This window comes from Bombina bombina, chromosome 4 (genome assembly GCF_027579735.1).
Source record: "Bombina bombina isolate aBomBom1 chromosome 4, aBomBom1.pri, whole genome shotgun sequence".
NCBI lineage: Eukaryota > Metazoa > Chordata > Amphibia > Anura > Bombinatoridae > Bombina > Bombina bombina.
In genome coordinates this window covers 522,611,974-522,631,308 of record NC_069502.1, presented here as the reverse complement: position 1 = coordinate 522,631,308, position 19,335 = coordinate 522,611,974, and the positions used below count along the sequence as shown (strand labels likewise).

At 41.9% G+C, this 19,335-nt stretch overlaps 1 protein-coding gene across 1 annotated transcript in view; it reads left to right on the top strand.

Moving 5' to 3' along the window:
• SLC17A5 (solute carrier family 17 member 5) overlaps nt 1-19,335 on the top strand; it is a 287,025-nt gene that overhangs the window by 94,077 nt on the left and 173,613 nt on the right. Inside the window, exon 2 of the mRNA XM_053710438.1 lies at nt 15,380-15,573. Within this exon, the coding sequence (XP_053566413.1) occupies nt 15,380-15,573 (194 nt within the window). The remainder of the gene's footprint in view (nt 1-15,379; nt 15,574-19,335) is intronic.

Below are 19,335 nucleotides of genomic sequence, written 5' to 3'. Positions count from 1 at the left end.
AAAATCAGTTTACTGAGCTTCCCCACTGTTGTAGTATGAGTGGGAGGGGCCTATTTTGGCGCTTTTACTGCGCAGTAAAAATTCAGTCACAAGTCTTCCTGTTCTCCCTGCATGATCCAGGACGTCTCTACAGAGCTCAGGGGTCTCCAAAAACTAGTTTTGAGGGAGGTAATCACTCACAGCAGACCTGTGAGACTGTGCTTTGACTGTGATAAAAACGTATATATTTTTATTGTTATCCGTTTTTTGGTATTAAGGGGTTAATCATCCATTTGCTAGTGGGTGCAATCCTTTGCTAAATTAATAAATTTAATGTGAAAATTTGGTTTCTATAACTAATCCGGTTCATGTTATTTCAACTGTGATAGTTTTTTTGTGTGCTTTTTAAAGGCACAGTAACGTTTTTTATATTGCTTGTAAATTTATTTGAAAAGTATTTTCCAAGCTTGCTAGTTTAATTGCTAGTTTGTTTAAACATGTCTGACACAGAGGAATCTCTTTGTGCAATATGTTCAAAGGCCAATGTGGAGCCCAATAGAAATTTGTGTACTAATTGCATTGATGCTACTTTAAGTAAAAGCCAATCTGTACATGTAAAGAAAATTTCACCAGACAACGAGGGGGAAGTTATGCCGACTAACTCTCTCCTCACGTGTCAGTACCTGCATCTCCCGCTCAGGAGGTGCGTGATATTGTGACGCCAAGTACATCAGGGCGGCCATTACAAATCACCTTGCAAGACATGGCTAATGTTATGACTGAAGTTTTATCTAAATTGCCAGAACTTAGGGGTAAACGCGACCACTCTGGAGTGAGAACAGAGTGCGCTGAAAATACTAGAGCCATGTCTGATACTGCGTCACAATTTGCAGAAGATGAAGACGGAGAGCTTCATTCTGTGGGTGACGGATCTGATCCAAATAAACTGGATTCAGACATTTCAAATTTTAAATTTAAGCTTGAGAACCTCCGTGTGTTACTAGGGGAGGTATTAGCGGCTCTGAATGATTGTAACACGGTTGCAATCCCAGAGAAAATATGTAGGCTGGATAAATATTTTGCGGTACCGACGTGTACTGACGTTTTTCCTATTCCTAAAAGGCTTACAGAAATTGTTAACAAGGAGTGGGATAGACCCGGTGTGCCTTTCTCACCCCCTCCTATATTTAGAAAAATGTTTCCAATAGACGCTACCACACAGGACTTATGGCAGACGGTCCCTAAGGTGGAGGGAGCAGTTTCTACTTTAGCTAAGCGTACCACTATCCCGGTGGAGGATAGCTGTGTTTTTTCAGATCCAATGGATAAAAAGTTAGAGGGTTACCTTAAGAAAATGTTTGTTCAACAAGGTTTTATATTGCAACCCCTTGCATGCATTGCGCCTGTCACGGCTGCGGCGGCATTCTGGTTTGAGTCTCTGGAAGAGACCATTAGCTCAGCTACATTGGATGAGATTACAGACAAGCTTAGAGTCCTTAAGCTAGCTAATTCATTTATTTCTGATGCCGTAGTACATTTAACTAAACTTACGGCTAAGAACTCCGGATTCGCCATTCAGGCGCGCAGAGCGCTGTGGCTTAAATCCTGGTCAGCTGATGTGACTTCTAAATCTAAATTGCTTAACATACCTTTCAAGGGGCAGACCTTATTCGGGCCCGGTTTGAAAGAAATTATCGCTGACATTACTGGAGGTAAGGGACATGCCCTACCTCAAGACAGAGCCAAACCAAGGGCTAGACAGTCTAATTTTCGTGCCTTTCGTAACTTCAAGGCAGGAGCAGCATCAACTTCCTCCGCTCAAAAACAGGAAAGAATTGTTGCTCGCTACAGACAGGGCTGGAAACCTAACCAGACCTGGAACAAGGGCAAGCAGGCCAGAAAACCTGCTGCTGCCCCTAAGACAGCATGAAGTGAGGGCCCCCGATCCGGAAACGGATCTAGTGGGGGGCAGACTTTCTCTCTTCGCCCAGGCTTGGGCAAGAGATGTCCAGGATCCCTGGGCGTTAGAGATCATATCTCAGGGATATCTTCTGGACTTCAAAGCTTCTCCTCCAAAAGGGAGATTTCATCTTTCAAGGTTGTCAACAAACCAGATAAAGAAAGAGGCGTTTCTACGCTGTGTACAAGATCTTTTACTAATGTGAGTGATCCACCCGGTTCCGCGGTCGGAACACAGACAAGGGTTTTACTCAAATCTGTTTGTGGTTCCCAAGAAAGAAGGAACCTTCAGACCAATCTTGGACTTAAAGATCCTAAACAAATTCCTAAGAGTTCCATCGTTCAAAATGGAAACTATTCGGACAATCTTACCCATGATCCAAAAGGGTCAGTACATGACCACAGTGGATTTAAAGGATGCGTACCTTCACATACCGATTCACAAGGATCATTACCGGTACCTAAGGTTTGCCTTTCTAGACAGGCATTACCAGTTTGTAGCTCTTCCCTTCGGGTTAGCTACTGCTCCAAGAATCTTCACAAAGGTTCTGGGTTCTCTTCTGGCGGTACTAAGACCGCGAGGAATATCGGTAGCTCCGTACCTAGACGACATTCTGATACATGCGTCAAGTTTCCAAGCTGCCAAGTCTCATACAGAGTTAGTACTGGCATTTCTAAGGTCACATGGGTGGAAGGTGAACGAAGAAAAGAGTTCTCTATTGCCACTCACAAGAGTTCCCTTCTTAGGGACTCTTATAGATTCGGTAGAAATGAAAATTTACCTGACAGAGGACAGGTTAACAAAACTCCTAAATGCTTGCCGTGTCCTTCATTCCATTCCACACCCGTCAGTGGCTCAATGCATGGAGGTAATCGGTTTAATGGTAGCGGCAATGGACATAGTTCCCTTTGCACGCCTGCATCTCAGACCACTGCAGTTGTGCATGCTAAGTCAGTGGAATGGGGATTACTCAGATTTGTCCCCTATGCTGAATCTGGATCAAGAAACCAGAAATTCTCTTCTATGGTGGCTCTCTCGGCCACATCTGTCCAAGGGGATGCCCTTCAGCAGACCAGATTGGACGATTGTAACAACAGACGCCAGCCTGCTAGTTTGGGGCGCTGTCTGGAATTCCCTGAAGTCTCAGGGATCATGGACTCAGGAGGAGAGTCTCCTTCCCATAAACATTCTGGAATTAAGAGCAGTTTTCAATGCCCTTCTAGCTTGGCCTCAGCTAGCATCTCTGAGGTTCATCAGGTTTCAGTCGGACAACATCACGACTGTGGCTTACATCAATCATCAAGGAGGGACAAGGAGTTCCCTAGCGATGATGGAAGTCTCAAAGATAATTCTCTGGGCAGAGTCTCACTCTTGCCACCTATCATCGATCCACATCCCAGGCGTGGAGAACTGGGAGGCGGATTTCCTAAGTCGCCAGACTTTTCATCCGGGGGAGTGGTAACTTCATCCGGAGGTCTTTGCCCAAATACTTAGGGCGTTGGGGCAAACCAGATATGGATCTCATGGCGTCTCGCCAGAATGCCAAGCTTCCTTGTTACGGGTCCAGGTCCAGGGACCCGGGAGCGGTTCTGATAGATGCTCTGACAGCACCTTGGAACTTCAAGATGGCTTATGTGTTTCCACCCTTCCCGATGCTTCTTCGATTGATTGCCAGGATCAAACAGGAGAGAGCATCGGTGATTCTAATAGCGCCTGCGTGGCCACGCAGGACCTGGTATGCAGATCTAGTGGACATGTCATCCTGTCCACCTTGGTCTCTGCCTCTGAGACAGGACCTTCTAATTCAGGGTCCTTTCAAACATCAAAATCTAATTTCTCTGAAGCTGACTGCATGGAGATTGAACGCTTGATTTTATCAAAGCGTGGATTTTCTGAGTCAGTAATTGATACCTTAATACAGGCTAGGAAACCTGTTACCAGGAAAATTTACCATAAAATATGGCGTAAATACTTACATTGGTGCGAATCCAAGAGTTACTCATGGAGTAAGGTTAGGATTCCTAGGATATTGTTTTTTCTACAAGAAGGTTTAGAAAAGGGTTTATCTGCTAGTTCTTTAAAGGGACAGATCTCAGCTCTGTCAATCCTTTTACACAAACGTCTGTCAGAAGTTCCAGACGTTCAGGCCTTTTGTCAGGCTTTGGCCAGGATTAAGCCTGTGTTTAAGACTGTTGCTCCACCGTGGAGCTTAAACTTAGTTCTTAACGTTTTACAGGGTGTTCCGTTTGAACCCCTTCATTCCATTGATATCAAACTGTTATCTTGGAAAGTTCTGTTTTTAATGGCTATTTCCTCGGCTCGAAGAGTCTCTGAGTTATCGGCCTTACATTGTGATTCTCCTTATCTGATTTTTCATTCAGACAAGGTAGTTCTGCGTACTAAACCTGGGTTCTTACCTAAGGTAGTCACTAACAGGAATATCAATCAAGAGATTGTTGTTCCTTCATTGTGTCCTAACCCTTCTTCAAAGAAGGAACGACTTCTACACAATCTGGACGTAGTCCGTGCCCTGAAATTTTATTTACAGGCAACTAAAGATTTTCGCCAAACTTCTTCCCTGTTTGTCGTTTATTCTGGACAGAGGAGAGGTCAGAAAGCTTCTGCTACCTCTCTCTCTTTCTGGCTGCGTAGCATAATACGTTTAGCCTATGAGACTGCTGGACAGCAGCCTCCTGAAAGAATTACAGCTCATTCTACGAGAGCTGTGGCTTCCACGTGGGCCTTTAAGAATGAGGCCTCTGTTGAACAGATTTGCAAGGCTGCAACTTGGTCTTCTCTTCATACTTTTTCCAAATTTTACAAATTTGACACTTTTGCTTCTTCTGAGGCTGTTTTTGGGAGAAAGGTTCTTCAGGCAGTGGTTCCTTCCGTGTAAAGATCCTGCCTGTCCCTCCCGTCATCCGTGTACTTTTAGCTTTGGTATTGGTATCCCATAAGTAATGGATGACCCGTGGACTGACTACACTTAACAGGAGAAAACATAATTTATGCTTACCTGATAAATTCCTTTCTCCTGTAGTGTAGTCAGTCCACGGCCCGCCCTGTTTTTTATGGCAGGTCTAAATTTTAAATTATACTCCAGTCACCACTGCACCCTATAGTTTCTCCTTTCTCGTTTGGTTTTCGGTCGAATGACTGGGTATGACGTAGAGGGGAGGAGCTATATAGCAGCTCTGCTTGGGTGATCCTCTTGCACTTCCTGTTAGGGAGGAGTTAATATCCCATAAGTAATGGATGACCCGTGGACTGACTACACTACAGGAGAAAGGAATTTATCAGGTAAGCATAAATTATGTTTTTTTAATCAGCTGTGGAAGTGTGCACTATAGGATATGAATACAGATTTGTATCTGTAACGCGTAAGCCAATGAGTGCTACACTCTGAAGTGGATGTGTGACCGAGGGTTGTTGTACCCCACAATTTTAACCTTTTGGATATAAAATAAAGAATTTAAGTTTTAACGCAACGGATGCATCCCCCTCTTTTTCATTACTACTATTTAACAGCTTTGTTTGGATGCAACAGCTGTTTTGCCACAGGTTGGAGCAGGTGGGCTGTCCCTGTATTGGCTTGAGGGAGGTCATGTGTCAGTGACGCGGAGGGTCATGGAGGAACGCCGATAAGCCCGGGACTGATATACTGAAGTTACAGTTTTTGAAAGTTTATAGATTCAAGATTCCCACTGTCATCTTCAGTTGCAAAGGACCCAGGGTTACAAGGTGCGAAAGTCCACAGATTGTAAGTTTGGATACAGACACCTTTATGAGTTTTATTACTAGCGGTTCTCAGTGACTAGTATATTTGGATTACTGGGTCCTCCTTTGATCACAGGTAAATAATCGCATGTGTTTAAGCAATGACTGTGTAATGTAGCTGGACCAAGCAAACGATAGAATACCTATACCTGTATTCAGTATGTATTCCATCCTTTTTGAGTGATTGGAACAAGCACAATTTTCGGGGGTAAATTACAGGAAAATATAGCAAAAAACAAACTAGTTTGTTATATTTGCTTTTCTTCAGGTACAAATTTTGAACAATAAGGGGTTGAATTATCAAAGGCTTTCGCCAGCCTTCGACCCCCTAAGAATGCAGGTTCTCACAAGAGAACCTTCAGACCGTATTTAACAAGCAGTGCTCATCAGAATGCTGCTTCCCTAACCTTTCTCCCCTCTAAATTTCAATCTCCCCGGTCTCGTCCGACTGGGGAGATTGACAGTGTCTTCCCACACGTGATTGGCTGTGCTTGGGCAGGGGGCGGGATTGCACGCAAGTGCAAAATAGTGCTTGTGTGCAATGTGGGATTCAGCCCGCCAAAGGCGAGCTGCAGCAGACAGGGGCGCATATGTGCGCACCTGTCCGCCGCAGCTTTATAAATCGACCCCTAAGTCTTTAAAACTTTTCAGTGGAAAAAGTGTCTTCTTACAAAGAACAAACAAGCTGAACAGAGTGAGTGACATTTAGCATCAATGTATTGTTAGTGCTAGAGATGGATACAGGACCTTAGATACACACTTTTAGTATCTGTCTGTTAATGATGCAGAAGAGTCATCAGATCTGTGTTGACAATCCTACAGATTTAGTTTCCAACAAAGGTCAAAATGGGATAACAGATGAATGAACAGGTGACGATAAGCAAGTCAAATAAAGCAGTGATATCCAAAACTTGCCAAACAAATAATGATTAAATGACAAGAAAAATGTAATTTCTCCAACATTGGTGTGTCCGGTCCACGGCGTCATCCTTACTTGTGGGATATTCTCTTCCCCAACAGGAAATGGCAAAGAGTCCCAGCAAAGCTGGTCACATGATCCCTCCTAGGCTCCGCCCACCCCAGTCATTCTCTTTGCCGTTGCACAGGCAACATCTCCACGGAGATGGTTAAGAGTTTTTTGGTGTTTAAATGTAGTTTTATTCTTCTATCAAGTGTTTGTTATTTTAAAATAGTGCTGGTATGTACTATTTACTCTGAAACAGAAAAGGATGAAGATTTCTGTTTGTAAGAGGAAGATGATTTTAGCACAGTAACTAAAATCGATTGCTGTTTCCACACAGGACTGTTGAGATGAAGTAACTTCAGTTGGGGGAAACAGTTAACAGTCTTTTCTGCTTAAGGTATGACTAGCCATATTTCTAACAAGACCATGTAATGCTGGAAGGCTGTCATTTCCCCTCATGGGGACCGGTAAGCCATTTTCTTAGTTAAACATAAAAGAATAAAGGGCTTCAAAAAGGGCTTAAAAACTGGTAGACATTTTTCTGGGCTAAAACAATTGCTTTACTAGGCATATTATGCAGATTCTAACTAATTATTGGTATTATAATCTTGGGGAATGTTTAGAAAAACGGCAGGCACTGTGTTGGACACCTTTTTCAGATGGGGGCCTTTCTAGTTATAGACAGAGCCTCATTCTGGGACTGTATAGGGGTTAAATGTAAAAACGGCTCCGGTTCCGTTAATTTAAGGGTTAAAGCTCTGAAATTTGGCGTGCAATACTTTTAATGCTTTAAGACACTGTGGTGAAATTTTGGTGAATTTTGAACAATTCCTTCATACTTTTTCACATATTCAGTAATAAAGTGTTTTCAGTTTGAAATTTAAAGTGACAGTAACGGTTTTATTTTAAAACGTTTTTTGTGCTTTGTTGACAAGTTTAAGCCTGTTTAACATGTCTGTACCATCAGATAAGCCATGTTCTATATGTATGAAAGCCAATGTGTCTCCCCATTTAAATTTATGTGATAATTGTGCCATAGTGTCCAAACAAAGTAAGGACAGTAATGCAACAGATAATGATATTGCCCAAGATGATTCCTCAAATGAGGGGAGTAAACATGATACTACATCATCCCCTACTGTGTCTACACCAGTTATGCCCACACAGGAGGCCCCTAGTACATCTAGTGCGCCAATACTTATTACCATGCAACAATTAACGGCTGTAATGGATAACTCCATAGCAAATCTTTTATCCAAAATGCCTACTTATCAGAGAAAGCGCGATTGCTCTGTTTTAAACACTGAAGAGCAAGAGGACGCTGATGATAACTGTTCTGACATACCCTCACACCAATCTCAAGGGGCCATGAGGGAGGTTTTGTCTGATGGAGAAATTTCAGATTCAGGAAAAATTTCTCATCAAGCTGAACCTGATGTTGTGACATTTAAATTTAAATTAGAACATCTCCGCGCACTGCTTAAGGAGGTGTTATCTACTCTGGATGATTGTGACAATTTGGTCATTCCAGAGAAATTATGTAAGATGGACAAGTTCCTAGAGGTTCCGGTGCCCCCCAACGCTTTTCCTATACCCAAGCGGGTGGCGGACATAGTAAATAAAGAGTGGGAAAGGCCCGGCATACCTTTTGTTCCCCCCCCTATATTTAAGAAATTATTTCCTATAGTCGACCCCAGAAAGGACTTATGGCAGACAGTCCCCAAGGTCGAGGGGGCGGTTTCTACTCTAAACAAACGCACTACTATTCCTATCGAAGATAGTTGTGCTTTCAAAGATCCTATGGATAAGAAATTAGAGGGTTTGCTTAAAAAGATTTTTGTACAGCAAGGTTACCTTCTACAACCAATTTCATGCATTGTTCCTGTCACTACGGCAGCGTGTTTCTGGTTCGAGGAACTAGAAAAATCGCTCAGTAAAGAATCTTCGTATGAGGAGGTTATGGACAGAGTTCAAGCACTTAAATTGGCTAACTCTTTTGTTTTAGATGCCGCTTTGCAATTAGCTAGATTAGCGGCGAAAAATTCAGGGTTTGCTGTCGTGGCGCGCAGAGTGCTTTGGCTAAAGTCTTGGTCAGCGGATGTGTCTTCCAAGACAAAATTGCTTAACATTCCTTTCACAGGTAAAACATTATTTGGACCTGATTTGAAAGAGATTATTTCAGACATCACTGGGGGAAAGGGCCACGCCCTCCCACAGGATAGGTCTTTTAAGGCTAATAATAAGCCTAATTTTCGTCCCTTTCGCAGAAACGGACCAGTCTCTAATTCTGTATCCTCTAAGCAAGAGGGTAATACTTCACAACCCAAACCAGCCTGGAAACCAATGCAAGGCTGGAACAAGGGTAAGCAGGCCAAGAAGCCTACCACTGCTACCAAAACAGCATGAAGGGATAGCCCCCGATCCGGGACCGGATCTAGTGGGGGGCAGACTTTCTCTCTTTGCTCAGGCTTGGGCAAGAGATGTTCAGGATCCTTGGGCGCTAGAAATAGTTTCTCAAGGTTATCTCCTGGAATTCAAGGAACTACCCCCAAGGGGAAGGTTCCACAGGTCTCAATTATCTTCAAACCAAATAAAGAGACAGGCATTCTTACATTGTGTAGAAGACCTGTTAAAGATGGGAGTGATACATCCAGTTCCAATAAGAGAACAAGGAATGGGATTTTATTCCAATCTGTTCATAGTTCCCAAAAAAGAGGGAACATTCAGACCAATTTTGGATCTAAAGATCCTAAACAAATTTCTCAGGGTACCATCGTTCAAAATGGAAACTATTCGAACGATCCTACCTACTATCCAGGAAAATCAATTTATGACTACCGTGGATTTAAAGGATGCGTACCTACATATTCCTATCCACAAGGAACATCATCAGTTCCTAAGGTTCGCTTTTCTGGACAAGCATTACCAGTTTGTGGCACTTCCATTTGGATTAGCCACTGCTCCAAGGATTTTCACAAAGGTACTAGGGTCCCTTCTAGCGGTTCTAAGACCAAGGGGCATTGCAGTAGTACCTTACTTGGACGACATCCTGATTCAAGCGTCGTCCCTGTCAAAAGCAAAGGCTCATACGGACATCGTCCTAGCCTTTCTCAGATCTCACGGATGGAAGGTGAACAAAGAAAAAAGTTCTCTGTCCCCGTCAACAAGAGTTCCCTTCTTGGGAACAATAATAGATTCCTTAGAAATGAGGATTTTTCTGACAGAGGTCAGAAAATCAAAACTTCTAAGCTCTTGTCAAGTACTTCATTCTGTTCCTCGTCCTTCCATAGCACAGTGCATGGAAGTAATAGGATTGATGGTTGCAACAATGGACATAGTTCCTTTTGCACAAATTCATCTAAGACCATTACAACTGTGCATGCTCAGACAGTGGAATGGGGATTATACAGACTTGTCTCCGACGATTCAAGTAGATCAAAAGACCAGAGATTCACTCCGTTGGTGGCTGACCCTGGACAATCTGTCACAGGGAATGAGCTTCCGCAGACCAGAGTGGGTCATTGTTACGACCGACGCCAGCCTAGTGGGCTGGGGCGCGGTCTGGGAATCCCTGAAAGCTCAGGGTCTATGGTCTCGGGAAGAGTCTCTTCTCCCGATAAACATTCTGGAACTGAGAGCGATATTCAATGCTCTCAGAGCTTGGCCTCAACTAGCAAAGGCCAAATTCATAAGGTTTCAGTCAGACAACATGACGACCGTTGCATATATCAATCATCAGGGGGGAACAAGGACTTCCCTGGCGATGAAAGAAGTGGCCAAGATAATTCAATGGGCGGAGGATCACTCCTGCCACTTGTCTGCGATCCACATCCCAGGAGTGGAAAATTGGGAAGCGGATTTTCTGAGTCGTCAGACATTCCATCCGGGGGAGTGGGAACTCCATCCAGAAATCTTTGCCCAAATAACTCAATTATGGGGCATTCCAGACATGGATCTGATGGCGTCTCGTCAGAACTTCAAGGTTCCTTGCTACGGGTCCAGATCCAGGGATCCCAAGGCGACCCTAGTAGATGCACTAGTAGCACCTTGGACCTTCAACCTAGCTTATGTATTCCCACCGTTTCCTCTCATCCCCAGGCTGGTAGCCAGGATCAATCAGGAGAGGGCCTCGGTGATCTTGATAGCTCCTGCGTGGCCACGCAGGACTTGGTATGCAGACCTGGTGAATATGTCATCGGCTCCACCATGGAAGCTACCTTTGAGACAGGACCTTCTTGTTCAGGGTCCATTCGAACATCCGAATCTGGTTTCCCTCCAACTGATGGCTTGGAGATTGAACGCTTGATTTTATCAAAGCGTGGGTTTTCAGATTCTGTAATAGATACTCTGATTCAGGCTAGAAAGCCTGTAACTAGAAAAATTTACCATAAAATATGGAAAAAATATATCTGTTGGTGTGAATCTAAAGGATTCCCATGGAACAAGATAAAAATTCCTAAGATTCTATCCTTTCTACAAGAAGGTTTGGAGAAAGGATTATCTGCAAGTTCTCTGAAGGGACAGATCTCTGCTTTATCTGTTTTACTTCACAAAAGACTGGCAGCTGTGCCAGATGTTCAAGCATTTGTTCAGGCTCTGGTTAGGATCAAGCCTGTTTACAGACCTTTGACTCCTCCCTGGAGTCTAAATCTAGTTCTTTCAGTTCTTCAAGGGGTTCCGTTTGAACCCTTACATTCCGTAGATATTAAGTTATTATCTTGGAAAGTTTTGTTTTTGGTTGCAATTTCTTCTGCTAGAAGAGTTTCAGAGTTATCTGCTCTGCAGTGTTCTCCGCCCTATCTGGTGTTCCATGCAGATAAGGTGGTTTTGCGTACTAAGCCTGGTTTTCTTCCGAAAGTTGTTTCCAACAAAAATATTAACCAGGAGATAGTTGTACCTTCTTTGTGTCCGAATCCAGTTTCAAAGAAGGAACGTTTGTTACACAATTTGGACGTAGTCCGTGCTCTAAAATTCTATTTAGAGGCTACTAAAAATTTCAGACAAACATCTTCCTTGTTTGTTGTTTATTCTGGTAAAAGGAGAGGTCAAAAAGCGACTTCTACCTCTCTTTCCTTTTGGCTTAAAAGCATTATCTGATTGGCTTATGAGACTGCTGGACGGCAGCCTCCTGAAAGAATCACAGCTCACTCCACTAGGGCTGTGGCTTCCACATGGGCCTTCAAGAACGAGGCTTCTGTTGACCAGATATGTAAGGCAGCGACTTGGTCTTCACTGCACACTTTTGCCAAATTTTACAAATTTGATACTTTTGCTTCTTCGGAGGCTATTTTTGGGAGAAAGGTTTTGCAAGCCGTGGTGCCTTCCATTTAGGTGACCTGATTTGCTCCCTCCCTTCATCCGTGTCCTAAAGCTTTGGTATTGGTTCCCACAAGTAAGGATGACGCCGTGGACCGGACACACCAATGTAGGAGAAAACAGAATTTATGCTTACCTGATAAATTACTTTCTCCAACGGTGTGTCCGGTCCACGGCCCGCCCTGGTTTTTTAATCAGGTCTGATGAATTATTTTCTCTAACTACAGTCACCACGGTATCATATGGTTTCTCCTATATATATTTCCTCCTGTCCGTCGGTCGAATGACTGGGGTGGGCGGAGCCTAGGAGGGATCATGTGACCAGCTTTGCTGGGACTCTTTGCCATTTCCTGTTGGGGAAGAGAATATCCCACAAGTAAGGATGACGCCGTGGACCGGACACACCGTTGGAGAAAGTAATTTATCAGGTAAGCATAAATTCTGTTTTGTATAAGTTTGTATTTGTGTTCAAAGGATTTGTCTATTCTCAGTGGAATGTTTTTCCCCCCATGAATCAAAGGGGCTAGAAAATTCTATCCTAAATCAAATACCGTTGAAATTGGCACAATTTTTTGTTGAGTCAAGTGCGTTAAACTCACCCCCAGGGTCTGTTAGCCGATTAATTCTTTGTCCATAAGGCCTTCATCAACCATGTGCACAGCTTCATGATGGATGCACAATATGGTGCCATACTCAATACATATGTATAGTTTATGGATTATTTACACCCTAGTTTTGCTTGTGTAGAGTCCTCCATTCCCTATGGCAGACAGAAGCAAAGCCTGTTCCTAACACATGCCTGGTGTGTCAGGCAAGTCCTGAAACCATCTGGTACTTGTGATATTTACCAATAAGCCAGAGCAGTGCCAATGCCCAATAGGCCAGGGAGTTCTATGTCCACTGTCGTCACAGGATAAGGAGTATCCCAAGGGGAGTTACCGGTCTATTCATAAACGGCACATCCACACAGTCTTGTTATAAACCTTTAGCTGAATCACTGAACAGCCTACGTAGCTAATTGTATCAGAAATAGATTTCACTAATCATTTACGTTGCCTTCTTTAAAAAAATCCTTCTGTTAGTCATCATTTACTTAGTTTATAATGAACTGATTTGTCCTCTGTATCAGTAACAAAATTGGGTCTTTATTATACAATGGAAATTGACATTTCTTCTAGTTTCCATACTTAATTTTGTAGAATTCAGTAAAGTGTGACGGCAGGAATTTGCCATAGTAACCCTTTTCCTCGTCATTGCCATTTGTGGCTTCTTTCAATTTCCACGTCTGTATTAGATTATATTTGCAAAGATTGAATAGCAAATATTCATGTTAGCATAATTTGTTTTTTCTTGTTTGATATATTGGCCAGGCTACTGCCAATTAAATACCGGTTAGACTGGGTTACATTGTGCATGTCAAATAAAACTACATTGGTGCAATATCTACCGCGGCTTACAATCTGAGAGGAGACAGAGAAAAATCAAGTAAGGCGATTTTATGCTTTTACAGCCCCTTACACATAATTCTGCTCTACTGTCTTTTAATGGTCTTCCTTATATACTGTGTAAACCTGTATTTGGTTTTGTTTTAAAGGGATTTACATGTATATAGCCCAGCAAATATTTAGGAAACAACTTTGCAAAATAAGTTGTGTTTAAATAAAGGCTTTGTTTGTTTGTTTTCAAGTCAGTGATCAGCACTAATTACATTTAACCCATGTTAATATTATAAGCATATGCAGCAGCTGATAGCTGTATACACTCTATGTACATGCAGGCAAGTAGGTACATGTTGTGCACGCACCAATCAGAGCTTCACACAGCAGTGTCTTGCAAAGGTACTTACCGAAGTTTGCATTATAGCTAGAATGCTAAAATATCCCTTTAGATTTTCTAAAATTTTGTTTTGTTAATCTGCTGTAATTGGCATGCCTCGTTTATAAGTGGTATAACCCTTAGAAAGATATTTTTAAAAATCGTATGATTTCATGAAAACTTCATATTGCACTTATACTATGGCTGCAGCTGATCTTATTGATAAAATGTTTCTTCATATGTGTATAGAACAGTGATGTCCAACTTCCTAACTATGGGGGCAGCAAATCGGTGTTCTAGATTCAAACTTCCCCCCCCCCCCCCCAAGACCCAGTGCAATGATACCACATACCTTTGTGACCCTATTTTTATTCTTGGTCTGAAAATTTCTGAAGTAATATACAAGATAGCTGCAATTTTTGGCAAAGTGACTAAAATGTGTGCTTTGTTTATTCATTGTAGTCAAACTTGAAAGTGTTGTAAAATGTAATAACACACACAGACACTCTCTCTCTCTCATACAACACACATATAACACACACACAACACACTCATTCAACACACAAACACTCATATAACACACACACCCCACACACTCTCATTCAACACACGACGCACATTCTCGTACAACACACACCACACTCTCATACAGCTCACACACACTCTCAAATAACGCACACACACCACACACACACCACACACTCTCTCATACAGCGCGCGCACATACATCACACACTCTTATATAACAAATACACCACATATTCTCATACAACACATACCACTCTCTCTCATACAGCACACACACACACACCACACACACACTTATATAACAAACGCACACTACACACTCTCATACAACACACTCATACAACACACACACATTCTCATACAACACACACACTCTCATGCACACACCACACACACACACACACACACACACACTCTCTCATAAACCACATACTCTCATACACCACACGCAGTCATACAGCACACACACTATCATACAGCACACACAAACACACCACACACACTCTCATACAACACACACACACTCTCATACAGCACACAATCTCATAATATATATATACATATATATATATATATATATATATATATATATATATATATATATTGTACATTTTAAAGGAAGCATCAGTAGAAACCTTGCTATATTTTATGTTCTAATTATCAGTTTTCTTTAGTTCACTTTTTGTTTTATTTTTATTTGCTTTTTTGCAAACTCAGAAGCTCTTATTCCCTAAATACCATATATAAAATTGAATTAGTATTCTGCTTTACAGCAATCTCAATGTGCCCATCCTGTGACTAATGCTCCTTTAGATAAAACGTACCTAGCCTCTGCTGGACACTTTCATTTGAAGAGTAAATAGCAAATGGTTTTCTCTGTGCCTTTTATGTACGCACTTACAGCAAAAGGCAAACAGATAAAAAAAGGTCTAAATGAAATGAAGTAGACAGCTGTTTCCTATTCTGACAGATATTTCTTTGTGCATTTATTTTTCTTATTTTACGTGTAGCTTAATACAAGATGCCGCTTTGTGTTTCAGTGCCTAAATGCTGCTCTGCTCGCTACAACCTGGCTCTCATGGCATTTTTGGGATTCTTCATGGTGTACGCATTACGGGTCAATCTGAGTGTAGCTCTAGTGGAAATGGTAAATACCACATCAAGTGACAAGGTGAACCAGAGTGATGTGTGCATTAACCAAACAGTTTCTCCGGTTATTCATCATAATTCTAAGGTAAGACACTGTTTATTCATTTTTCCATGCAATGGTTTTCTATGGATACTGTAAAACTGTGTAGATGGGTGTCAGATCTACTTTATCAAAATGCTTTGCCATTTATTTATTTTCTTGTAATATTGACTATTTCTTTTTTCCCCAATTCTATGTTCTTATACTGCAAACTAATCCTCAACTTTGTTACACATGACATTACTTGGTTATATTAGTCCTTCTTCATATAAGAAACGTTTATCTTTTACAACTCCAAATAATGTTAGATCGTTTCACCACATGCTTCCTTCAATATCTGTATATAAAACAATAATTTCAATGATTATAACAAATTATGTTTAAAAACAAATTATAGGGACAGTCTAGTTAAAATTAAACTTTCATGATTCAGATAGGGCATGCACAATTTTAAATTAGTTTCCAATTTACTTTTATCATCAAATTTGCTTTGTTCGTTTGGTATTCTTTGTTCAAAGCTAAACCTAGGTAGGCTCCTATGCTAATTTCTAAGCCTTTGAAGGTCACTTCCTATCTCAGTGCATTTTGACAGTTTTTCACAGCTAGACAGACCTAGTTTTCCCTATATATAAACATTGTGCTCACTCCTGTGGAGTTATTTATGAGTCAGCGCTGATTGACTAACATGCAAGACAGTCAAAAGAACTGAAATAAGGGGCAGTCTGCAGAGGTTTAGATTCAAGGTAATCTCAGCTGTAAAAATTATATTAATCTAACTGTGTCGATTATGCAAAGGGATTATCTTTTCAAACAAATAAAATAAATAGGAGTAGACTGTCCCTTTAAAACTTATTTTTACAACTTAAATTACAAATTTATATTTCTCCAACATAGGTGTGTCCGGTCCACGGCGTCATCCTTACTTGTGGGATATTCTCTTCCCCAACAGGAAATGGCAAAGAGCCCAGCAAAGCTGGTCACATGATCCCTCCTAGGCTCCGCCTACCCCAGTCATTCTCTTTGCCGTTGTACAGGCAACATCTCCACGGAGATGGCTTAGAGTTTTTTAGTGTTTAACTGTAGTTTTTATTATTCAATCAAGAGTTTGTTATTTTGAAATAGTGCTGGTATGTACTATTTACTCAGAAACAGAAAAGAGATGAAGATTTCTGTTTGTATGAGGAAAATGATTTTAGCAACCGTCACTAAAATCCATGGCTGTTCCACACAGGACTGTTGAGAGCAATTAACTTCAGTTGGGGGAACAGTGAGCAGTCTCTTGCTGCTTGAGGTATGACACATTCTAACAAGACGATGTAATGCTGGAAGCTGTCATTTTCCCTCTGGGATCCGGTAAGCCATGTTTATTACGATTGTAAATAAGGGCTTCAAAAAGGGCTTATTAAGACTGTAGACTTTTTTTGGGCTAAATCGATTGATTATTAACACATATTTAGCCTTGAGGAATCATTTTATCTGGGTATTTTGATATAATAATATCGGCAGGCACTGTTTTAGACACCTTATTCTTTAGGGGCTTTCCCAAAGCATAGGCAGAGTCTCATTTTCGCGCCGGTGTTGCGCACTTGTTTTTGAGAGGCATGGCATGCAGTCGCATGTGAGAGGAGCTCTGATACTTAGAAAAGACTTTCTGAAGGCGTCATTTGGTATCGTATTCCCCTTGGGGCTTGGTTGGGTCTCAGCAAAGCAGATACCAGGGACTGTAAAGGGGTTAATGTTCAAAACGGCTCCGGTTCCGTTATTTTAAGGGTTAAAGCTTCCAAATTTGGTGTGCAATACTTTTAAGGCTTTAAGACACTGTGGTGAAAATTTGGTAAATTTTGAACAATTCCTTCATGTTTTTTCGCATTTGCAGTAATAAAGTGTGTTCAGTTTAAAATTTAAAGTGACAGTAACGGTTTTATTTTAAAACGTTTTTTGTACTTGTTATCAAGTTTATGCCTGTTTAACATGTCTGAACTACCAGATAGACTGTGTTCTGAATGTGGGGAAGCCAGAATTCCTATTCATTTAAATAAATGTGATTTATGTGACAATGACAATGATGCCCAAGATGATTCCTCAAGTGAGGGGAGTAAGCATGGTACTGCATCATTCCCTCCTTCGTCTACACGAGTCTTGCCCACTCAGGAGGCCCCTAGTACATCTAGCGCGCCAATACTCCTTACTATGCAACAATTAACGGCTGTAATGGATAATTCTGTCAAAAACATTTTAGCCAAAATGAACACTTATCAGCGTAAGCGCGACTGCTCTGTTTTAGATACTGAAGAGCATGACGACGCTGATATTAATATTTCTGAAGGGCCCCTAACTCAGTCTGATGGGGCCAGGGAGGTTTTGTCTGAGGGAGAAATTACTGATTCAGGGAACATTTCTCAACAAGCTGAACCTGATGTGATTGCATTTAAATTTAAGTTGGAACATCTCCGCATTCTGCTTAAGGAGATATTATCCACTCTGGATGATTGTGACAAGTTGGTCATCCCAGAGAAACTATGTAAAATGGACAAGTTCCTAGAGGTGCCGGGGCTCCCAGAAGCTTTTCCTATACCCAAGCGGGTGGCGGACATTGTTAATAAAGAATGGGAAAGGCCCGGTATTCCTTTCGTCCCTCCCCCCATATTTAAAAAATTGTTTCCTATGGTCGACCCCTGAAAGGACTTATGGCAGACAGTCCCCAAGGTCGAGGGAGCGGTTTCCACTTTAAACAAACGCACCACTATACCCATAGAGGATAGTTGTGCTTTCAAAGATCTTATGGATAAAAAATTAGAAGGTTTGCTTAAAAAGATGTTTGTTCAGCAGGGTTACCTTCTACAACCAATTTCATGCATTGTCCCTGTCGCTACAGCCGCATGTTTCTGGTTCGATGAGCTGATAAAGGCGGTCGACAGTGATTCTCCTCCTTATGAGGAGATTATGGACAGAATCAATGCTCTCAAATTGGCTAATTCTTTCACCCTAGACGCCACTTTGCAATTGGCTAGGTTAGCGGCTAAGAATTCAGGGTTTGCTATTGTGGCACGCAGAGCGCTTTGGTTGAAATCTTGGTCGGCTGATGCGTCTTCCAAGAACAAGCTACTTAACATTCCTTTCAAGGGGAAAACGCTGTTTGGCCCTGACTTGAAAGAGATTATCTCGGATATCACTGGGGGTAAGGGCCACGCCCTTCCTCAGGATCGGCCTTTCAAGGCAAAAAATAAACCTAATTTTCGTCCCTTTCGTAGAAATGGACCAGCCCAAAGTGCTACGTCCTCTAAGCAAGAGGGTAATACTTCTCAAGCCAAGCCAGCTTGGAGACCAATGCAAGGCTGGAACAAGGGAAAGCAGGCCAAGAAACCTGCCACTGCTACCAAGACAGCATGAAATGTTGGCCCCCGATCCGGGACCGGATCTGGTGGGGGGCAGACTCTCTCTCTTCGCTCAGGCTTGGGCAAGAGATGTTCTGGATCCTTGGGCGCTAGAAATAGTCTCCCAAGGTTATCTTCTGGAATTCAAGGGACTTCCCCCAAGGGGGAGGTTCCACAGGTCTCAGTTGTCTTCAGACCACATAAAAAGACAGGCATTCTTACATTGTGTAGAAGACCTGTTAAAAATGGGAGTGATTCATCCCGTTCCATTAAGAGAACAAGGGATGGGGTTCTACTCCAATCTGTTTATAGTTCCCAAAAAAGAGGGAACGTTCAGACCAATCTTAGATCTCAAGATCTTAAACAAGTTTCTCAAGGTTCCATCGTTCAAGATGGAAACCATTCGAACTATTCTTCCTTCCATCCAGGAAGG